Source organism: Centropristis striata, chromosome 24, assembly GCF_030273125.1.
Source record: "Centropristis striata isolate RG_2023a ecotype Rhode Island chromosome 24, C.striata_1.0, whole genome shotgun sequence".
Classification (NCBI taxonomy): Eukaryota; Metazoa; Chordata; class Actinopteri; order Perciformes; family Serranidae; genus Centropristis; species Centropristis striata.
This window is the reverse complement of record NC_081540.1, coordinates 12,516,224-12,537,579: the sequence shown is the minus strand read 5'-3', so window position 1 is coordinate 12,537,579 and position 21,356 is coordinate 12,516,224. Positions and strand designations below refer to the sequence as shown.

General features: G+C 37.5%; 1 protein-coding gene across 1 annotated transcript in view; it reads left to right on the top strand.

Moving 5' to 3' along the window:
• LOC131962632 (plakophilin-4-like) overlaps positions 1-21,356 on the top strand; it is a 56,714-nt gene that overhangs the window by 9,647 nt on the left and 25,711 nt on the right. Inside the window, exons 2-6 of the mRNA XM_059327583.1 lie at positions 4,846-4,958; positions 6,635-6,669; positions 9,556-9,663; positions 11,568-11,722; positions 14,579-15,056. Of these exons, the coding sequence (XP_059183566.1) occupies positions 4,846-4,958; positions 6,635-6,669; positions 9,556-9,663; positions 11,568-11,722; positions 14,579-15,056 (889 nt within the window). The remainder of the gene's footprint in view (positions 1-4,845; positions 4,959-6,634; positions 6,670-9,555; positions 9,664-11,567; positions 11,723-14,578; positions 15,057-21,356) is intronic.

Genomic DNA, 21,356 nt, shown 5'->3' with positions numbered 1-21,356 from the left:
GGTGCTTGGCAGTGCTGTGTCTGTCTCCTCTGTTGCTTTTTTTGTCCTCCTTCTTTCTCTGAGAATTGACGTGGATCACAATGGAAGAAGACTGGAAGAGAGTGGAATGAGCCTCTTTCGGGGAGCTTGGTAACTCCATGTCTTCATAGGTCTCCTTTCTGTCCTCCTGCTTCCTCTGAGACTTGAGCAGGATCACAGTAGAAGAAGTTGCTTTCAATGTGCTTCGTAGCTCTTCGTCTTTCTCCTCTGTCACTATTTTGTCCTCCTTGCTCTGAGAACTGACGTGGATCACAATGGAAGAAGACTCTTTGGAGGTACTTGGTAGCTCAGTGTCTTTATCAGTTTCCTTCCTGTCCTCACTCTGAGATTTGAGCTGGATCACAGTAAACGGAGCCACTTTGGAGGTGTCTCCTCTTCCTTTCTGGGGAGTAGATTTCTGGGAAACTTTTGCTGCCCTATGAAATTTGACATAAGGCCTTTTTACTAGAAGTTTACCTCCACAAATCTTCTTCCTGACTGGAGAAGAACTGCCCAGGCTTCTGTTTTGTACGTGTGATATTTCAACAAAGGCCCTCTTTCTTTTTTTTTTCGAGGCCCTGGATGGAGCTCCACAATAGGATCTGGTGGATGTCTGGCTTAGTGAGGGTGGGTGTTACTCTCTGAGCAGGATCCAGCTGCAGCATCTGCTTGACTCACTCTACAAAGTGCTCCAGATCAGCTTTATATCTTATAGCATCTTGTTCTTACAGATGACGTCTAGCTGGATTTTCTTCAGATCATCCAGCGAGCTGAACGCACAGTCGATCCACAGAATGCAGAAGTCTTCCCGTAAAACCAACTTGTTCTGAGTCCAGCAGTGAGGAAATACCTAGCTGACCTTGAGTTTCTGTAATCATCCAAATTGTCTCGTAGTCGCAACACCCGGGGTAAAGCTGGAAGCCCAGAAACAGCTTGGCAGGAATGTCTATGGCTTCATTACAGGGAAGACCCATAATGGTCTCTAGAGCCCTGTACCACCTGTGCGGCTTTTGATACCTCACAGGCAGAGCCAGAGTCAATCAGCTTGACCTTTAATGGCTGCTGTGCATGGTCCACCAGCATTATGTTCTCAGGTCTCCATGAGCGATCACAACCTCTTAAGGACTCGCAGAGCTGTTGCCACTTGTTGTAAAATAATCTGGATCTCCTGCAGGAGCAGGGATGAGGTCTGTCTAATATTCACATATTCCGTGAGACTCATGTCCAGAAGTTCAAATTACTCATAGAAATGTGCTTCGTAGACGAACGAGTTGTCCCACCTCACAAAGCTCCATACGTCAGGGTCAAAATCTCTCTGCTTACGCAGGATGCTACGCTCTTCTTCTGCCTCATACGCTGAGTGTGTTCTCATTCTCCTAACAGCCACCGCCTCATTGGTGGCTAACTTGACACACTTGGCCACTTTTGCAAAGGCTCCTCTTCCAATTAAGTCCAGAACTAAGTAGTCTGAAGACTCAACGGAGAGCCGGCTTCCCCCTGATGACTTGGAGGTCCATGTCAGAAGAGGCAGCTGAGTGTGACTTATTAAAGAAACTTGAACACCATGTATATAAGACGGTATCCGTACATTAATTGCACCAAAGACCAGTGGAAGTTTACACTTTCCAATAAACTTTAACCCCCCTGTAAATATTGCAATTTTCACTACTCTACATGTATTTTTTTTTTTGGATCAAATTTTTATTTGGATTTGAAGGACAACAATAATCATCATTCACCAGCACATAAATAAAGTAATTGCCATATATAAAGATGTTCATACCCATGTACGCACACACACAGATACACACATACACGCAGAATAATGATAACAAAAAAATGAAAACATAAATGAAGATAATCACTGTAAATCATAACTTAAAATAAAAATAAAAATAAAAATACAAAAGGCAAGTAAGGAAAATACGTAATACATATACATATACACAATAAGTGTCACAAATGCAAAAAGAAAAAAGTGCCAATGAGGTATAACCCAGTTAGATCTATCAAATGGTTAGATGCTACTCTACATGTATTTAACAGATATAGTTCATAGTTGCTTTTCAGATTAAGATTTTATAATAAAAAACAAATAATGATCCGACTGACTTACTTTTATCTTCAGGATTCTGTTCAGTGACAAGTCATTTTAGTTTTTATTAGTTGAAAGTCAACGTGTTTGCCAAGAGACTGACCTCTGGTGGTGGCTGCTGTGTACTACACATAAAAAACCCCAATATCTATAATAATGTCAGTTTATCGACTGAAACAGCAGCGTCTGTATTTCTGACGGTACTGAAAATAATACTGTCTGGATTTGTAAATACCCTGGTATACCGTAATACTCTACCTGAAGTAGTTACAACCTCCACCTGGAGCAGCTACAGCGATAAAATGCTGCTTACACATTGATGCACAACTTATAATGTTATATATAACTAGATGTGAACTCGGAAAGTGCAGCGTTGGCCACTAGATTCTCTGTAATCCTGCTGACAAGCAAACAAAAATTATAAACTTTTTATACTAATGCAATGAATTGATATTACTTTTACATACATAGAATTTTGAATAATTGATTAAAATTGTAGTATTCTTATTCCACCACTGCTAAAATCTAATGATCTGTTCTTGATACAAATGATCCAACCTACAGGTGTGAAAATGACCTTAAAAATCTATAGAAAACCCAGTAAACAAATCGACCCAATTCGACCTTTCTTTTTGACAGAGAGCATTTCCTGAATTACTCCACAGCAAGGTTTCCTGGGAAGCTGTGTGTTTTCCAACCGGGTGGTTTCATATTTAGACGTTATTTGCAGACAGCTAATTCTCCAGTGGACTTCCATGATGACACCAGCTGTGGTTCCTAGAAGATTTATGAAGCAGCTGGGAAGCCTCGATGTTATGTAACAGAATACAAATGAAGCAGTGCCAAAACTGCCAGCTATCCGACCACACTTGGCAAACATCTGCTCCACTTCCATACCCTTGAGCAAGGCACTGGAGCCCTACCAGCTCTGAGGGATTTTATTAAGTGGGGAATATTTAAGTGTTGTGGTGTTTGGGCTGTCAAGATTGCCAAAAGTACACTTTCATGCTTATTTTGAGATAATTATAACATTGTTTTTGTGTCTGTAAATGTGCAAAGGGGGGAAATGAGGACATCTGTGACTGTGATTCACTTATTTTTGACAAACATTTGATTCACATTAACCTTCATGCTCATCCACCTCCTGTTTAGGAGGTGGCTCAGTGTGAAGAGTGAGACCAGACACAGAAAAACAAGCAGGCCTGAAAGTCTTGATGTATGTAAAATCAAATTATCTTCAGTCTCAGCCTTAAAAGGTTTTGAATACAGTTATGTTTAGTCTTAAGTTCTCAGGAGGGAAAAGGTTATTCAAGGCAGACTGAAGGCAAAATGTGTCTTGTGGTATATTTGATGCTAAAAGTCCCACAAAAGTTTGTCTTTGTAATATTAACTGTCATCCCCATATGGACCCAAAATGGCCCAGAGCTTGTGTTTATTTTTACTGAATGTTTCTTCTCAGTCTTCCTCTAAATATACAGAAGAGTCGTCTTCCTGGAGGGCAAATGTTCAGCATGAAGAAAACATTAACTTGTGCATTATTCAACCCCAATTCCAAAAACAGTGTGGAAAATGTAAATAAAAACAGAACGCATCAGTGCATATTTTAATAAAACATATACTAATCAGTTTTAGAATAAAATATATTGTCTTTGTACACTGTTAAAAAATGTTTGTACCATTTACACTAAAACACTGTCAAATTGCATCAGAAATAGGGCGTTAAATTAAAAATTGAATATCACCGTTGTAGTCGCTTTTAATTACTGTAAACCAAGGAATAGGACAAAACTTTTAAACTGGAGAAAATACACAGTTTTTTCATGTAAAATTAAAGGAGAAATACCATAATGTCACAAGGACACAATTACCCTTAAAATAAAGCGACTATTCAGTCAAAATTACAGTTTTTGCTGATATTTACATTTAAAATTTACAGTAGAAAAACCCACTCACTGTATTTTTCATGGTGAAATTCTGGCAACCACAGGTAATTTACCGTAAATTAAACAGATTTATTTTACAGTGTACTGTTTTTAATTGAATATGTGTCAAAAAGGATTTACAAATTAGGTTTTATTTACATTTTAGGCTCTGTCCCATCTTCTTAGAAATCAGGGTTGTATCAGTGGCATTAAGTGGCAATTATAATATAAGGCAATTATATTGTTTATTTAATTATTATTTCTGCATGGATATATTGTCAAACAAAGTTATTTTAAGGCCTACTTAAAAGTAGAGAAAGCTTTCTGTCTGTATTTTTTTTAATGTCTTTACCTATTTTTTGTCTTGTAATGTGAAGAAATATGTTTTTTTGTAACTTCAGCGTTACTGTATTTATATAAGAAAAAAAATCAAAATCAACCAGTAAAACAGGAGGTCACAAACCCTCTATAGTAAATAATCACTTTGAAATCTGTATTTTGGGATTTTCTGCTCCACCATCAATGTTTTATGTTCAAATTTAATAAAATGTGTGTAATTGTATTATCAGGAGTGAAGGCCATTAAAACGCTGTGGACACAGTTTGAATGTTTTAAATCTTGAATTCACTTTAACAGTCTTTCAGCGAGCTCGCAGCCGGTGAGAAATCAGTCAAGTCATGCAGGACAAATACAAAATGGGTTTTACATTTAATTCTAACTGGCATCAAATAGGTCTTAAAAAGGAGGCTTAAATTGCCGTGCCGTGGCGGATGTCGGGTTATAATCGCTGCCGTGAATGTCTTCCCACAGGAGCTTCAGTTTGAGCGGCTGACTCGGGAGCTGGAGGAGGAGCGGCAGATCGTGGCGAGCCAGCTGGAGAGGTGCATGCTGGGAGCTGAGTCGCCAGCAGGAGACAGTAGCAGGTAAGCATGAAGTTTGCACGATTCTCGCATTGTACCACAACAAATCTATGTTGTTCTCCAGAGGAAAAAGAGATCATTTTGCTAATAGACCAAGATATATCTTTGGTATCTTATTTATTTGAATAATTAGCAACAAGATGTTGAAAAAAAACCACTTAAAATTCATAAAAATCTGAAAGAAATTAAGCAATATTTTGCGATTAAAATGATATTGCATTTAACTTTTAAAAAGGACATATATATTATATATTATTTTTTATTTTATTTATTTATTTTAACAGTAACAGTTACTTGTAACAGTTTTATATCGAAAGATACTTTGCATTTAATTACCATTAAATAAACACTTACATAAACATGTACATGCGTACATAAAATACAGGTATAAATATAAACATAAATTAAAATAAAATAAACAACCCTTGACCTGTAGCTGTTTTTAAAACCAGTTTTGTTTACGGTTTCTGGCTTTTGTTTTCATTATGTAAAGTCTCTGTAATTGCCTTTTAAAGTGCTATACAAATAAAATGTATTGTTATAATAATAATTATTATTATAGATTACGTTATCCAGTCTCATATTACAGTATTGATATATTTCCCAGCCCTACTTTTTTTTAAGTACTCTATTTCTAAAAATGTTCAAACAAAACAAACAAACATATAACAGTACCAAGAGAAAAGAAAACAATAACAATAAAAAACAACAGCATGCCAGTTCATTGAAAGAGTGCATGTACAAATCAGTCTACACAGTAACTATAATGTTGTTTTTTTTTGTTTTTTTTTAAAGGTAAAACAAAAATCTGCTTTAATAGCCAAGTAATGTGTACACAAACAAGGAATTTGAACTATAATGTTAGTGAGTAAGGTAATCAGTCAGAAATAGGATCCCTGGAGCTTCAACCATGTGAGGTCTAGGAAGACCCAATACACAAGGTAGAAAACTGACAATTGTTGCAAATAAAACAACTTGTTTTTGAAGCAAATACAAGAAAGAACAGGACTGCCTAATATGTTCAACAATCGGCCTCCCAGCCTTTACTTTTATCACTCGATTAAGTGTTTGACTTCTTTATATTAGTCTAAAATCACAGTTTGCTCATCGTTCGTGAAAGATAGTCGACTTCTCCGTGCTTGCGATCAATCAAATGCTGCAAAAATCGCCTTTTTTCCTGTGAATGCACTCATTAATAGGTAGGGAAACCCTGAGTTAACTTACCAGGTTGATAACCAGAGATGCAGGACCGCTTAACGTGATACGATTGTTAGGTTTGTGAAGCCAGATAAGAAAAACATACCCTTGGTATGTTTAGCTCTCTGGACCATACAGGGAAGCAGGTAAAACTGGTGTTTTGTTCAGGAGAAATGATTTGCTTCCTGCTGCTGGTTTGCTTGTGCGTCATGTTGGATCCCCAGCTGGTGTCAACTCACTTTCATTTGTTGTCAATTTGAAAAGTAAATTGAAATTCACACAGTAGATTCATTGTAGATTGAAAGTGAGGAAATGTTTTGTAAGGCAAAAGATTCCTTTGATATATATTTTTAGCTTTTACATTTGTTCTTTCTTCCTCTTCCTGCACTGATTGAATGTAAAGCATTCGACCATGACTCTGATTTGATTTACTCTCTGCTCTCTCCTCTCCTTTCATTTCCTCCTCTTGTCTTCTGCTGAAGCTCATCTGAGAAGTCGTTTGCATGGAGGTCTGCAGGTACGATTCCTCACTTTTTAACCTTTAAAGTTTTGTTTTGGAAAGCTGTTAGATGAGCTCGCAGAAAGACGACTGCTTCAGATTTCACGATCACGAGGAGTTTATATAAAGTGTTACCACCTTAAACTGCTAACAAAAGGTCGTACAGCCCAAAATAAAATCAAATATATATGGTTTGGGCTCTAAAGAAAGCATTTTTCCAGATGTATGAAGACAATTTAGCCTCCAATGGGCTGAAAATTGCCCGAATGCAGCACCAGTCGCTGAAGCAAAACAAAACAATGTTTCCGCCAGAATATATGGGCTTTGAAATGGACCCATTTACTATTCTGTCACAGATCCCTCCACTCTGTTTCCCGGGCCATTCTTCACTGTCAACTTTCCAATAAAACAAAAGTAGGCTTATAAAATGCTTTATTCTTTTCTGTCAAGGAATCGATATATTTAATAACTTTGATAAGGAGGACTGATGTCAAGAAAGTGTTGTCATACAGACTTTTGTCTGTTTTTAGAGTTTGTGAGGTTTCTTTGTTGGATATTGTTTTTAGTAAGAGTTTTTAATGACACAGGGCATGTCATGTTGTGCACTTACATAATCCTAAATGTTTCCAACAATGAAAACCAGATAAATCTGCACTTTCATCAAGGTAACTGTCATGTCATGTCAATGGTGTCTTATCTCCTTTGAGCATGCGTTAATGTTGAAGTTGTCTGCCAGAAACTGTCATAAATGGACTTTTATCCAGTTTTAAGCCACATTTTTATGATATACTTGTTAGATTTTGCTGTTTTTTAACTGTTTATTTTAACCAGATGAAGGATTTTAGTCATCTGGATCTTAAGGAGACAGTTCATCCTTAAATGGAAAACGGATTCCTCTTACATGTAGTGCTATTTATCAGTCTAGATTGTTTTTGTGGGAGCTGCCGAGTGGTAGATAATTCGGTCATAGAGACGACCGCCCTCTCTCCAGTGTAATAGAAATATAAAGCACTCGGCTTGTGGAGCTCAGAGCACCAAAAAATACATTGGAAAAACTCAACAACAATGTTTCTTTCCAGAAATCATGACCCAGTTACTCACAGACCAAGTTGAGGGGAGGATTGCCCACTCTTATTCAATTAGTCAACTAAATGACTTTTATGGAATAAGATGTTTTTCGGCAATTAGTCATTTTTTGTGGGGGTTCATTCAAGCAGAATAACTTATTTCTATGTAACTTGTGAGGAAATCTCTTGTAGATTGGAGTTGTTTAACTCTCTTCAGGTTTATGTGCTGAAACCACTATTTAGGGTTTAGAAATTAAAGGTTCAATTTAGGTAAAAACACCACATCATTACGCTCATCAGGACACGTTTGTTTGTACCATTTTACGGCTGTCATGGGGGCCACACTGGGGCCTCCTGGATGGAAGACCTGCATGTAAAGAGCCATCCACCAAGCCAGCCTTCCTCCCTGCATGGTTGGTGGTGCTGCTAATACCACGTTATGTCCTCCTTTGCTCCTGTATTAATCACTTCAGCCACAAGAGGCCAACACTTAACAATAAGCGTTAATATACAACCACCTTATCAACCTACTAGAAGGCGAACAGACCTTTAATTGCCAAACTAATGGGGATGATAACAGCTAATTAATGCACATTCAAATGTGTAATAACATCCAAATCTGGTCTCGATGGCCTCTTTTACATACTGTTATTTTTGCAAATTTAATATTAATCCCTGATGATGCAGTACCTCTACATGAAAATTAATATTAATTAATATATAAAAATAATAAAATTAATTCAATTACATTAAATTTAACTGAGACTAGAAAACTTGGAGGCATATATGCTGCCCCTATAGACTGTATAAATAATGGACATAGTCACCGTGACTACCCATTGGTTTGTGGACTGCCTGTTTGAGTCATGGAGTTCAGTGTTACACTCTTCACCATCTTGCGTCGCCATCTTGTTTCCGATACGGGGAGCAGATCATATCTGGACTGTGGAGGAGGAGAGGGATCTGATCACTGACTACAGCCTCTCTACACCTCAACCTGACTGAGAGAGGGTGCTGCTAATTCATGTTAGCATTAACTGGAGCATTAACTTGGATGTTCATTTTGGCTAGCAACAAACAATATGTACGTGACTTACCTGAAAAAATAAACAGTCGATTCCTAAGAGTGTCTGTTAGTCCAACCAAATGCTGAACAAGACATTTTTAATGAAGAATGTTCAAATAAACTGTCATTAAGTGAAAATACAGTGAAAGGGTCAAAGTTATGAGACCAAACCGGTAAACTTTTTTTTTTTTTTTTTAAACTTTATTGACACGTTGCCGTGGTTCTGCTTCTCTCCTGATGACGGCTCGCCTTATTAGTGACCTGTCAATCAAAGGTAGCCACGCTCCAAATCATATGATTCTTTATCTACTATTTTCTTCTAAATGGGGCCATTATTTACACTATTAACATCAAATTGTCTTGAAGAAGATTTTTTACTCGCAATTGGGACCATGGTGTTGTCATAAAAAAGATTTCTGAGGTAATAAATCAAGTGAGAAGTTTTCTCATTTTGTATTGAAATGAATGGACCGAAATGCTTCTGCAGCCGCCGTCAGCACCCCCGCTGGAATTTTTAGTGTAATGCAGCTTAAGACAGAAGGTTGCCGCTTGGCCGCCCCCTGTCTATTTCAGAAGACTTGCGGTACCTTGGAAAAAATGAGTAGCGTCACATTTTCAGAATTCGACAGCACCGACATTGTGAAAACCCTACAGAGAAGAAAACAACTCCCATGATGATCATAAGACTCTTTTTTGTAATTTTTATGATTTAGAACAAATAAAGCTGCAGAAAATGACATCTTCTGAGTCTAGTGTTCCATGTTTCTGCAGGTGGAGATTTGCAGGGCGGAGTCATGGAGGCGTCTGGACGTCACCTGGAAGCGGAGGAGGGACTCTTCATGCCTGAACCGGACCGCGCCTCCCTGCATGACAGTGAGGGTCTGTTAAATGTACACACCACATGGTCTGAACAAAAACGTTTGAGTGGGTATTAAAGCGTACGATGTCTAAAGCAGGATATGGAGATAAAAGCTTTATTTATGTCTGGTTGCCACCCACATCAACACACAGTTTTCTGATGCTAAGTGGGAGAAATCTGAAACAAATCCCACAGATCCCACTTGTAATTAACACTGTAGGAGGCTGATGTGCATGTTTTTCAGACAGTTTCTCAGATTTATGATGAATAATGAATACGAGTAAAAATGTGGTGGCGTTTTGAAGTGAAAGTATCAAACTATTGCTAACACTTTATTGTAAGGGTACATACAGTATCATGAATTCTTGCATGAAAAACAGGAACTATTAGGAATGTACAAGACTAATAGTATCTGTGCATAGATGCTCATAGAGGTTACAACAGGCAGTTTCCCTACAGTGAAATGCTACTATGGGGACTAACATCACACATGAATAAAATTCATGTTAGTAGTAGTTATGTTGGTTACGTAAAAGCCTGATGCACTGAAGTTAAATGATGCTACTTCAAATGAAATCGTCCCTTACTTTCACTGTCAGGATTTGTTTCAGACAGTTTAATCTGCATTTCTTCTCATGTTCAGTCAGTTTTTTTATGTTTCATTAGGCTTTTGTTCTCTCGGTTTTGGATTATGTTGTAGTTAGTGCATTATGTCTCTTTGCTTCCTGTCTCAGTCTGCTTTCTGTCCTTTTCCCTTTCCACACACCTGCTCCATTTCTGCATCATTAAGTCCTCCCCTGCTCCGTTAGTTTCACCCTGCCAATCAGCTCCCTGCCTGTCTTGTCACCTCGTTCCCTTCACCTGTGAGTCTCCGCCCCTCATCTCCTCATTTGTTTGGTTTGTGCTTGTCTTTGTTGGATCCCTGTTTTTCCCTTGCACACTAAACTCAGAAATCACGACAAGTAAGATACCGTAGCTGTTTCGAAATGTAACTATGTTTTTGCATCAAGTCATGCAGTTCTTGTACATTCTTGATAGTTTTTGAAGTAGTGCACGAGTTAAACCATGCATAATTCATGATAATTCACGCACATTTACTGTTAACTCTTTTCTCAGATCAGTTTAAATAACTTGGTCTTGCTCCACTCTGCTGCCCGACTTTTATTCTTTACTTCTAAGCTGCCTTGTCAGAAAAGTTTCACATGTATTCACACCTGGGAGCTCTGCGGAACAACCACAGCCTGCCGCTGTTGGACATTAGGCATCTTCACTGGAGCGGATGACACTTCGGTCCATCAAGCTTCCTCAAAGCTTGTGTTAAACCACAAAAGGGGAGGCGGCAGGGAGCCCTGCGAAGCGTTGATGCAGTCGGTGCAGCTGTGAATTCTTATGTGTGCAGAGAGAGCTGCTGTTTTATCTGTTTTTTTGAAGAGATTATTCTAATAGAAGCAGCTGATTTTTAATACCAACTTACTTGCAAAAAAGGCCCTGAAATTCTTCCTTTCTCTTATTAAAATAAATTACAATATCATCAGTAAACATTTAGAGGAGCTGTTTGAAATGTTAACACACTTGCCTTTGGTCTTATTTATATTCCTTACAGTCGGAGTGGACTGATAGTATAAAAATATCCCTCACATGCTTCCTCTTCTTCATCCTACAGGAGAAAGTAGGCCAGCATTATTGAATCTGTATGCAGATTGTTCCTGGAACAGTATAAAGGCTTAATGCAGCTATCCATGTGCATGTATTTATATGCATAATGCCTTTTAACAAGTTGAAAGCAAAGTGAGATAATATGCAAATCATGAAACTGCAGTGACTGATTTGGTGGTGGCTGCGCTGATGGTTTGATCACAACTCAGAGTGGTAACAATGTAGGGACGCAGTGTTTCCTCACCGTCTTATCTCTCTCTCCTCGCAGGCTCAGGAGGTCACTCGGCCCAGATGACCTCGTACTCAGACAGCGGCTACCAGGACAGCAGCGTTAGTTACTACAGCAACCAGAACGTGGTGCGTTCGGAGCCCCGAGCCTCGATTTCCAGAAGCCCAAGAGCCGAGGGTCAAGCCTCTGGGCAGGTAGGCCGCATCTCCACTGGGCTTTTTTTTTTCTTCTGGCGTAAAAAGCTGAAATTCAGAGATTATTCCTAATCTTTAAAAGCAGTTCAGCAAATGCTTTTACCTCAAGCTGTTCTGGAGCTTTCAAGTGAATGAATGAATTAACCTCAAGCCAACATGGATGATGTAAAAAATACCATTTTACCCTCTGAACCCCGAGCTGTTTCAGCGTTGTTCTTTTGCTCCTGTCACATTTACTCACTGTGGCCTTGTTTTTTACTGCACTATATGAAATATATAAATCCTGCACCTCTATGGAAACAAAACAATCATGGCTAGAAGTAGGGAGGACTCAAAAATGTCTTTTGTGCAGAATGACACGGTTATACTGAGATACATCTGGAAAAAAAGAAAACTTTCAAACTTGCTAGCTGTTTGTAGAGTTCCGAGGCTTATGCCAAAATTACAAAATTAAATAAATAAATGAAAATTAATAAATATGGCTATGAATTACATCCTGAAATAAAAGCAAGCAATATATCTAAAAATAAATGCAAGTTAAAAATAAATAGCAAATACAGTTGAATAGACAAATAAATAATTATGGCTTTGAATAAAGAAATAAAGAGAGAAATATAAAAATAAATGAATGCAAATATAAATATATAAACTAGTCATTACAGTTTAATAGGTAATTAAATATTTCATAAATGTATACATAAATAAATAAATTGGCTATAAATTAAATCCTGAAATAAATAAATTAAACAATAAATTCTAAAAAATAAATGTGAATCTAAATATATAAATGAGTCCATACAGTTTAGTAGATACATAAAGTATTCTATTTATTTAAATCCTGAAATTAATAAATAAAATTAAATATATAAATGAGTCATACAATTTTATAGATACATGAATATATACATAAATAAATAGGTACAACAAATAAAGTACAACTTTTATTTATATGTGGGGACTTTTTTTAAGGTGAATTTTATTTTCTAATGCAATTTTCCCCCCAGAGCTTTTCTTTCTTTCTCTTTCTATTAATGTATTTGAATGAGTGGGAGTGTAGTGAATTCACAGATTCAGACCAAAACAATTTATTTATATATTTATTGCCTCATTTTTTATTTCAGCATTTTTTTCATTCCCATAGTTATTCATTTTTATAAACGAGTTTATTTATTTAATGTGGACTGAAATAGGGTTCCACACTGATGAAGATCACAGAACATGATTGAAAGCTCCAGCACAGCTGTCTAATTGAACCTTGTGTTGAGATTTTTTTTTTTGTCAAATGAGAAATCCTCCTCTACTTCTCACATGTCTGGTGTCACCTGAAATATCTGGTTGTTTATCTGCCGTGAATAACAACATCCATCCCTGGTGTAATGACAGCTGGCTGAGGCTCAATAATTACCTTCGTGAATGATGGAAGAACATCAGATAAACCCTTTAACTCAAACCGAGTCTTACCTTAAAATGGTCTTGAACAGCATCGTATTATCCTTTCATTGTGGCTTATAATTATATGCTCTTTGCATGACAGCAGAGGCAGGAATGACAGATAATAGTGAGCCCATTTGAATTTTCTCCTGATTTATTCCAAACCCAGCAGCCTCACTGGATGGCTTACATGTCTCGGCTCTTCATTTTCCTCCGAGGCGTTCAGGGCTTTGATGGATTAAGGCGGCACAGATCGGCATCCAGTTGGTTGAGTCTGTAATTGAGGGACATTTTACATTTGGTAATAAGGAGGAAAAAGTAAATGTTTGCCATCATAAATATGAAATATTCTGTCAAATCTTCCCTGAAATGTAATATATTTGCTGGTCGCAGAGCTCAGCCTGCAGAATAATGAATTCAGATATTTATTCAAAGGCATGCACGTTCACTTACTTGGACAAATGAAAAAGATAATGATGCCCTTCATCAGACGTGATAAAGCATCCCGCCTCACAGTGTCACATTACTGCTAACTGGCAAGTATATTTGCAGTGCAGTGTGCAGAGCCTAATCTTCATTTTTCAGGTATTTATTCAGAAATGTTGATGTGATTAATTGTCAACAGTCTTCTGGATATTATACTTGACATTTTTGTTGTTTTCGACCCGAAGAGCGCACAAACGCCAAGAATCAAGTCAATAGTAATTAATTAAAAATGAGTAAAATGTCGTTAAATGTCATTTGATAATGACGTTGAAGGATCCTCAATAAATCTTGTTGTGTAACTCTTCTGGTAAAACTTTGCAAAACTGCGGCACTATAACAATGAAAAAAGCAATTAATAAAACATTTCATTTTTTGCTTAAGATCTTTTTGTTGGTATTTAATGTTATATAAAATGCAATAAATGACAAATACAGTTGGAATGGCACAATATTTTTTTTACTGAAATAATCAGTCTTTTTTACAAATACAGTAACACAAACTATAAAGAAAAAAATAAAGATACTGGGCAAAATAAGACAAACAAATAATTAGAATAATTAGAAAGAATACCAAATTTTCTCCAACGTTAACAAATATTTTTTCAGAGCTCTTCTGGTAAAGAAATTGGATAAAATTCTAAATAAATCAATAAAATATATTTTAAAACTCCCTTCATCTTAATAATATTTTGCTTATCTTTTATAGATGATAGTTGCTATTGCAAATAATACTTCAATTGTTTTGCAGTTGTTTTCACGGTCTTTAAGATTAAATTTATTTTTATTGTACTTGACATTAATATGCAAGTTTAATTGCGTGCATGTATAATTTAACGGTATGTAGTTAAGCGTAATGATCTGTTAAAATATAAGGGCTGAAATAACAGATAACAGATGCCTTGTTATGAAATAAAAGTATAATTCCCCCTGTGTGCGGCAGGTGTCTGGCAGGGTGTTGCGGAGGATGGCCTCCCTCCCCTCCAGGTCTCAGTCTCCTGGTTGTGGCACCGCCGGCACCGTCTCGCCCTCCCGCATCTCCCTGCGAACCTCCCAGGGCAGCACCTACGACTCGCCCATCCTCTCGGAGCCAAAGCCCCTGGCCGCCATATTCCCTGGCACCTCCATGCCGCCTTCCTGCCCTTCGCCGACCTCCCCAACCGACGGCACGCAGGTGCTGGGTGTTGGAGGAGGAGGAGGAGGAGGAGGAGGAATACTTGGAGGAGGTGGTCGTCTGGGCTCCACCCTGTCCCTAGTGGAGGGGAGGGGTTTGACGGGGTCACCGCTGCGTTCGGGAATGACGGCGGTGCCGCAGCACTACGGCTCCACGTTGCCCAGGCAGAGCCAGCCGCTGGCCTACGGAGCAGATCCATACGGGCTGTACCAGAGGAGCGCCCTGCCCCGCCCAGACAGCCTCATAGGTCAGTCCAACACACACATCCTGTCGCTTTGTTTATCACCTGTCACCCCAAACTTTCATTTACATTTAGTCATTTAGCAGACGCTTTTATCCAAAGTGACTTACAGGGGAAAAAAAGGGGAAACAATCAAGGTATAGTGCGATAAGAGGTGTTAGTGCAGCAATAAGTGCTAGTGAGGGATCTTTAGGGAGTAGAGTTGTGGTGTGGTGAGAAGATGTTCTCTGAAGAGCTGGGTCATCAGGAGGTTTTTAAAGGTAGAGAGGGACGCCCCTGCCCTGGTTGGAACTGGTAGCGCGTTTCACCAACGGGAACAACAAACGCAAAGAGTTTGGATTGCCTTGGATGAACAAGTGGCAGAGCCAGGCGCAGTTCATTGGAAGAGCGCAACGGTTGTGAGGTAGCATATGTCTGAATCAGGGCGTTCAAGTAGGTAGGAGCAGTACCGGAGACAACTTTGTAGGCAGCATTAGAGATTTGAATTTGATGCGGGCTGCAACAGGTAGCCAGTGGAGCTGGATGAGCATGTTCTAGATCATCTGAAGGGGTTTTACTGTGCAGGCTGGCAGGCCCATCACGAGGGGGTTGCAGTAGTCAAGTTTTGAGTGGCATGTTGAGTTGGGTAAGGTCTGATTTTTCTGATGTTGTAAAGTGAAAAGCGGCTTGACAGGGTAACTGAGGCGACATGACTGGAAAAGGTGAGTTGGTCATCAATCATCACCCCACTTTAATTAAACCCCACAACTTTCACCTCTTAACTGCCATCCATCCATCCATCCATCCATCCATCCATCCGGAACTTAAAAATATATATGAGACCAAAAAAAAGCTAAACTAATCACATTTCACAAAAAGCAAAGATTATGGATACTTATCCACAAACCAATGGGTGACTATGTCTATTATTTATACAGTTTATAGCTACATAAACTGGGCACTGTTGGCAAAGTTTCCCCTGAGGAGCAACACTGTTCCTGTGCTTGTTCTTTTATTCACTGTTATAGTCATTAAAAAGCAAAAGCAGCATGTGTGCATTGTACATTCAGTATAAATTCAGCAGCTATTCAAGCACAAAAGTGCAATTTAATGCTATATTGCTCTGCTAATTTTAGCTTCACAGATTTTTATTTCTTCCAACCTTTCAGAGGATAACAAGTCTTAAACCAGTTCAACCATGGCCAGCTGACATCCACAAACCAGCCTGAAAAAAAAGAAAATATTATTTGTTTGCATGAGAGTCTATGGGGCAGAGCGGTCTCACTCTGGTTGGAGCTGGCTATGATTGGCTGGTCTACATTCAAACGGCGGGATTAACCAGAGAACCCTCTCAACTTCCCTCTAAAGGTTCCTTGAAATTTCCCAACTTTTTGCAACCCTTGTGCTGACCATCAGTTTGAGAATCGTTGCTCTCTTTTTTTTTTAGCGCAAAAAGTCAAACATTTTAGTGTTTAAACTCATTTAATACTGCAATAAGTCCTAATATGAGTCCTTATTGGACTCAGTCAGATATAAGTCAATGTCTTTTTAAAAGCCTGAAATTATGAAGCTTCCTTAATTTTAGTTTGGTTATTGTCCCCTGCAGCAAGACATTAAATTCAAAGGCATGATAAAACCCTCTGAGCCACATTAAACATCCATGAGAGAATATATGTGCATATAAATGAACCTCTGGGATCTTTACGTCCTTCAGCCTTGATGGTGTTTTGCTTTATAATGGTTTGATATCATACTGAAGACTAATGAATGCTCTATTCAGTGCTCCGTCTCTTTGATTCAGTGCCGTCGGAGAGGTCAGTTTGTACTCTGGAAGTTATGCCCGGTCAATTCTAACCAGGTCAAAATCTGGGCCGGAAAATCCTGCGTAAAGTTTCCTCTGAGAAAAGCACTTTACTGCAGAGTTTGAGCCTCGCTGCTGCAGAAGGAGACGAATCAAAGTTTTTTTCAGCAAACCTTGTAAATAAACAAAGCCACGCTCCACAGCCTTGACACCATTTCCTCTGTTGATTTAATAACCTTTCCTTTGTCCGGGGAAAGTTGACTGAGCAGCGCTGATTTAATATTGTAGCGCACAACACTTTTTCACTGAGCAGAGTTTCCTTGTATCTCTGTGAAGCAGCGAGAATCATTAAATAAAGCTGCATGTTGAACAAAATAACTCTCAGGCAAACTGCAAACTCGGCAGGTGATTTTATCTCGAAGCAGGCTTAGGGAGCTCATTTCATGCAGTTTTTTTCAGTCAAATTATCTTTGAGCACTGGCAGATAATGCTGCTGGGTTTGATAACATTTTATTTGATGCATGCCAGTATTAAAAATAAGGAATGTAATCTTTGAGGGGGGGCAGGTGGATGTTTTGATGTAATCTGGTTGGAGGATTGATCTGCAGCAGTCTGAGGGGAAACAAGAAAAAGTGTGTGGAGAAAACACACATCTACAGTTTAAATGAGCACAACACAGTAGATCACGTGTACAGATCAAGTGCTTCCACTTGAGTTTCTCTCTCATGCACCGTTTAGCATATTGATGTCTGTGAGAAGAAACCATGTTAGTATCTATTGGCCTTCGTATGAAGCGGTCGATAAGAAGGCGAGTGTTTCCTGTGAAATCATGAGTTCATACTCAAACTCAGATGCTAAATAACAGTAATTGTCCAGTTACATACAGAAGAAGCATGTATTTCTACATGCAATTATTCAACAATTAATAAATGCATGCATAAGCTAAATTATAGATTTTTCAAGGGCAATACTACATGTATATCTTACCTTATATTGGTATACAATATAATGATTTATTCTGTTTTCTATATCTTTGTAAACTCCCCTATCTGTATCTTGAGCTCCTCCGAAGACTAAATTTCCCCACTGCGGGATAAATAAAGTCTTATCTTATCTAATCTTATCTTAATAATAATTATAATAACAATAATAATAAAAATAATTATATTGCACCTTTGTAAAACAAAGTAACAAAGCACTTGACAAGAAAAACAAATGCTAACAAGCTATGAATTAAAAAATAATTTGAAACCATTTGACAGGTAATTTGAATAAATAAAATAATTTAAGTGAAGTATTAAGTAAAGTAATAAAAAAACTTAACAGAATGCCTTTGTATATTTAAGAAGAGACTCAACCAATACAGTGAAATTCAGGCCACAAAGCCTGTTACAGCACACTAGTAAAAATATGTTTTTAAGAGGGATTTAAAATAGGATAAGGAGCTCGCCGGTCTGATCTTCTCAGGGAGGTTCTTCTAGAGAGTAGGGGCTCTAATGGAATAATAATATAATACAATTTTTACACATGCACACACAACAAATAACTCCACTACAAGTCAAAGTCCTGCTAGTTAAAGTAGTTTGAGTGCAAAAGTATCAGCACCAAAAAGTACTTAAAGTATCAAAAGTAAAAGTACTTATTATGCAAATTGTTAAATATATGTATTATATGATTTACAACAGCATTTTACTGTTGTCAAGAAATACCTTATTTTAACTACTTAATATACTGTTATGTGGTTTAATTTATAAAATGAATAATACTTTAAATTGATCATGTTTTTCATGTTAAATCTTGACTTAAAGTTGCTAAAGCGTTTTTTTTCTTTAATGTAGTGAAGTATAAAGTTACATAAATGGAAATATTCAAGTAAAGTACCTCAGTACTTGAGTAAATGTACTGAGTAACATTCCACCATTGGTTTTTTTCAAGCGGCTAATACTAGAGAAGTGGTAACAATGCTTTAAGTGCAGGATTTTATTAGGATGATGATGGTTGACCTTCGTGGAAATCCACCCTTTGACTTCCTCTGACTGGTTAAGACCGCTGAGCCAAGGCTGGCTGAGAAACTTGAGAAGGATTATTCCTGTTCTGCTGCCAGACGATTCACTGACACGTCCAAAGGCTCTTTGGAGCAAATTTTAAACCAAAACTGTAGCTTTAACCCTCCGAACCCAACAAGCTGTTTCGTGGCGTTTTTGTCTCTTTTTATATTTTACTCACATTGACCTTGTATTTCACTGCAATATATGAATATATATTTAATCCAATCTATTTAAGTCCCGCAGCTCTATGGATTCAGCACAATCATGGCAAGAAATGGGACACTCAAAAAAATGTATAAGTTGAATTCCTTTGATAAATTATTATTTTTTAAATGGAATAAAATGGGATTTTTATATGCAACACTTTTCTTAGTGCCCATAACTGTTATGAAAATAAGAAAGAAAAATTGTGTCTCCACATGCTGTACATATTTAACTATTTACATTTTTCCAACCTCTACTTACAGCATCTCCTGTCCTCTCCTCTCTGCTCTGTGTAAACAGATTTTCAGTGAATATTTGACTGTTCGTCTCAGCAGAATCAGTCATGGCTTCACAGTGTTGCTGAGGAGCAGAATTTAATGTTTTTAACAGGATCTAGTTATCCCAAATAGTTTATTTTTGGCCATTTTTAAAAAGTGAGAATAAAGTGATTTTTACAAAAAAATTACAATTTTAATTTGGTTACTTTTTCTGAAAGAAACTCTCGTTACCTATGATCCATACAAGGACTGAGGCAATGATGCCTTTTTTTACAGTTTCTTTCTACGATAAACAGGTTTTTTTTTTAAACAATCGCTTAAGGAAAACATTTGTTTCACTTCAGGTGTATAGAACATTGTCCTCTGGGTCTTTGCGATGTTACAAGAAAACAAACTTTCTTCTGCAAAAAGAAACATTAAAGATCCTCCTCTGTCATCAACAACTTTCTCCCTACACTTTGCTGTGCAGCTGTTGGAGGATTTACAGTGGTAGAAGTGCTGCTGATGCTGCAGCGACACAGATTTATTCCTCCGTCCTGCCCGCTGTCACTTCACTAAACCGCTCCCACTGACCCATATAGGGGTGTTTCTATCACAAAGCCCCCATGGAGCATCATCGTGTGATTATCAGCTGACGGCACTGGAAGGCTTTATTTATTATGCCTCGATCATTTAGTGCACTTTTTGCGTGTCCGTGTGTGCAGCGGGGTTTGTGTGGAAGTCAATGATGTGCACATGCATTTATGCACCTTTTGTTGTGTTTGTGCATGTGTGAGAAAGGCCACGGTAGATGGATGGGTTAGTGTGTGGGAGGCAGAGTCAGTGAACTAAATAAAATGCCTCCTATTCTCTCGCTGAGTGATTTTCATCCTGCAGTGCTGCTAAGTGGCCTAATACGTCGCCTAAGTCCTTATTCCCAGTTATCCTGCAGATCCAGCATAATCCCAGATTACATGAGGGAGATAAGCAATAGATGGATATACAAGATTAGGTTATTACCGATCAGCAACACTCGTAGCTTAGGTAGTGAAACCTGGTGAGCAGCCAAAACACCAACATAAGCTGCAAGATGAGCTCTTCTTTTCGTGGAATTAGTTAAAAAATTGTAGCATCAGTCGACATTCTGAACTATGAGAGATTAGAAAGTAGGAGAAGAGGGAGTTGTGTTTGAGTAATGTGTAATCACACCCAGGGTGTGTGCACAGACTGCAGAGCAGTTCAATATATTTGAAAATACAAGAAATGCCAAAACCTTTATAGGTCTGTTCATTTCTTTCTTTTTTATTTAATTTAAAAAAAATATAGCTATTTATTTATGTCTGAGTATATTTAGTTTTTGTCCTGTTTCAAAGAATGTTCTGTTTAAATAAAAAATGAATGAGAAGGTTCAAAATATTGACATTTTGAGTCAGCTGTAACAGCCATTCTAAATAATTTACAAAAAGTAATAGATCAACTAAAACCAGCCAAAAAGTAATAAATAAACTGTTTAAAACTTGCTCAAAGTAATAAACTTTTAAAACAGAGAGAAAGAAGTAGTGGATAAATAGTTGAAATATTTATTTAATAATGAGTAAAGATGTGAAATATTAAGCAAATTATAATGAAACACTATTACATTCAGCCAATAAATATCAAATTCAGCTTAAATATTTGGGTAGAAATTATTTGTAAAGAGTTGAAATATTTAGGATGAAATTATTGTTGAAATATAGTTGAAATATTCTTCTTATAATTAACATTTGAGATATTTAGCTAAATTTAATAGACAGTTGCGATATTTAAATAGTAATAAACAGTAATTTTTTTGCTAAATTTATAAAATAAACATTAAAAATATTGAGCTAATTTTAATAAAATAACAGTTAAGATATTTTCGTTAAAGATAGTCGATAAATAGTCGAAACATGAATGAAAACTTGACCAAACCAACCTCTATATTCACTTTAAAGGTATGAAATTGTAACCGTAACAATGTCTTCTTGTGTTTATCTAA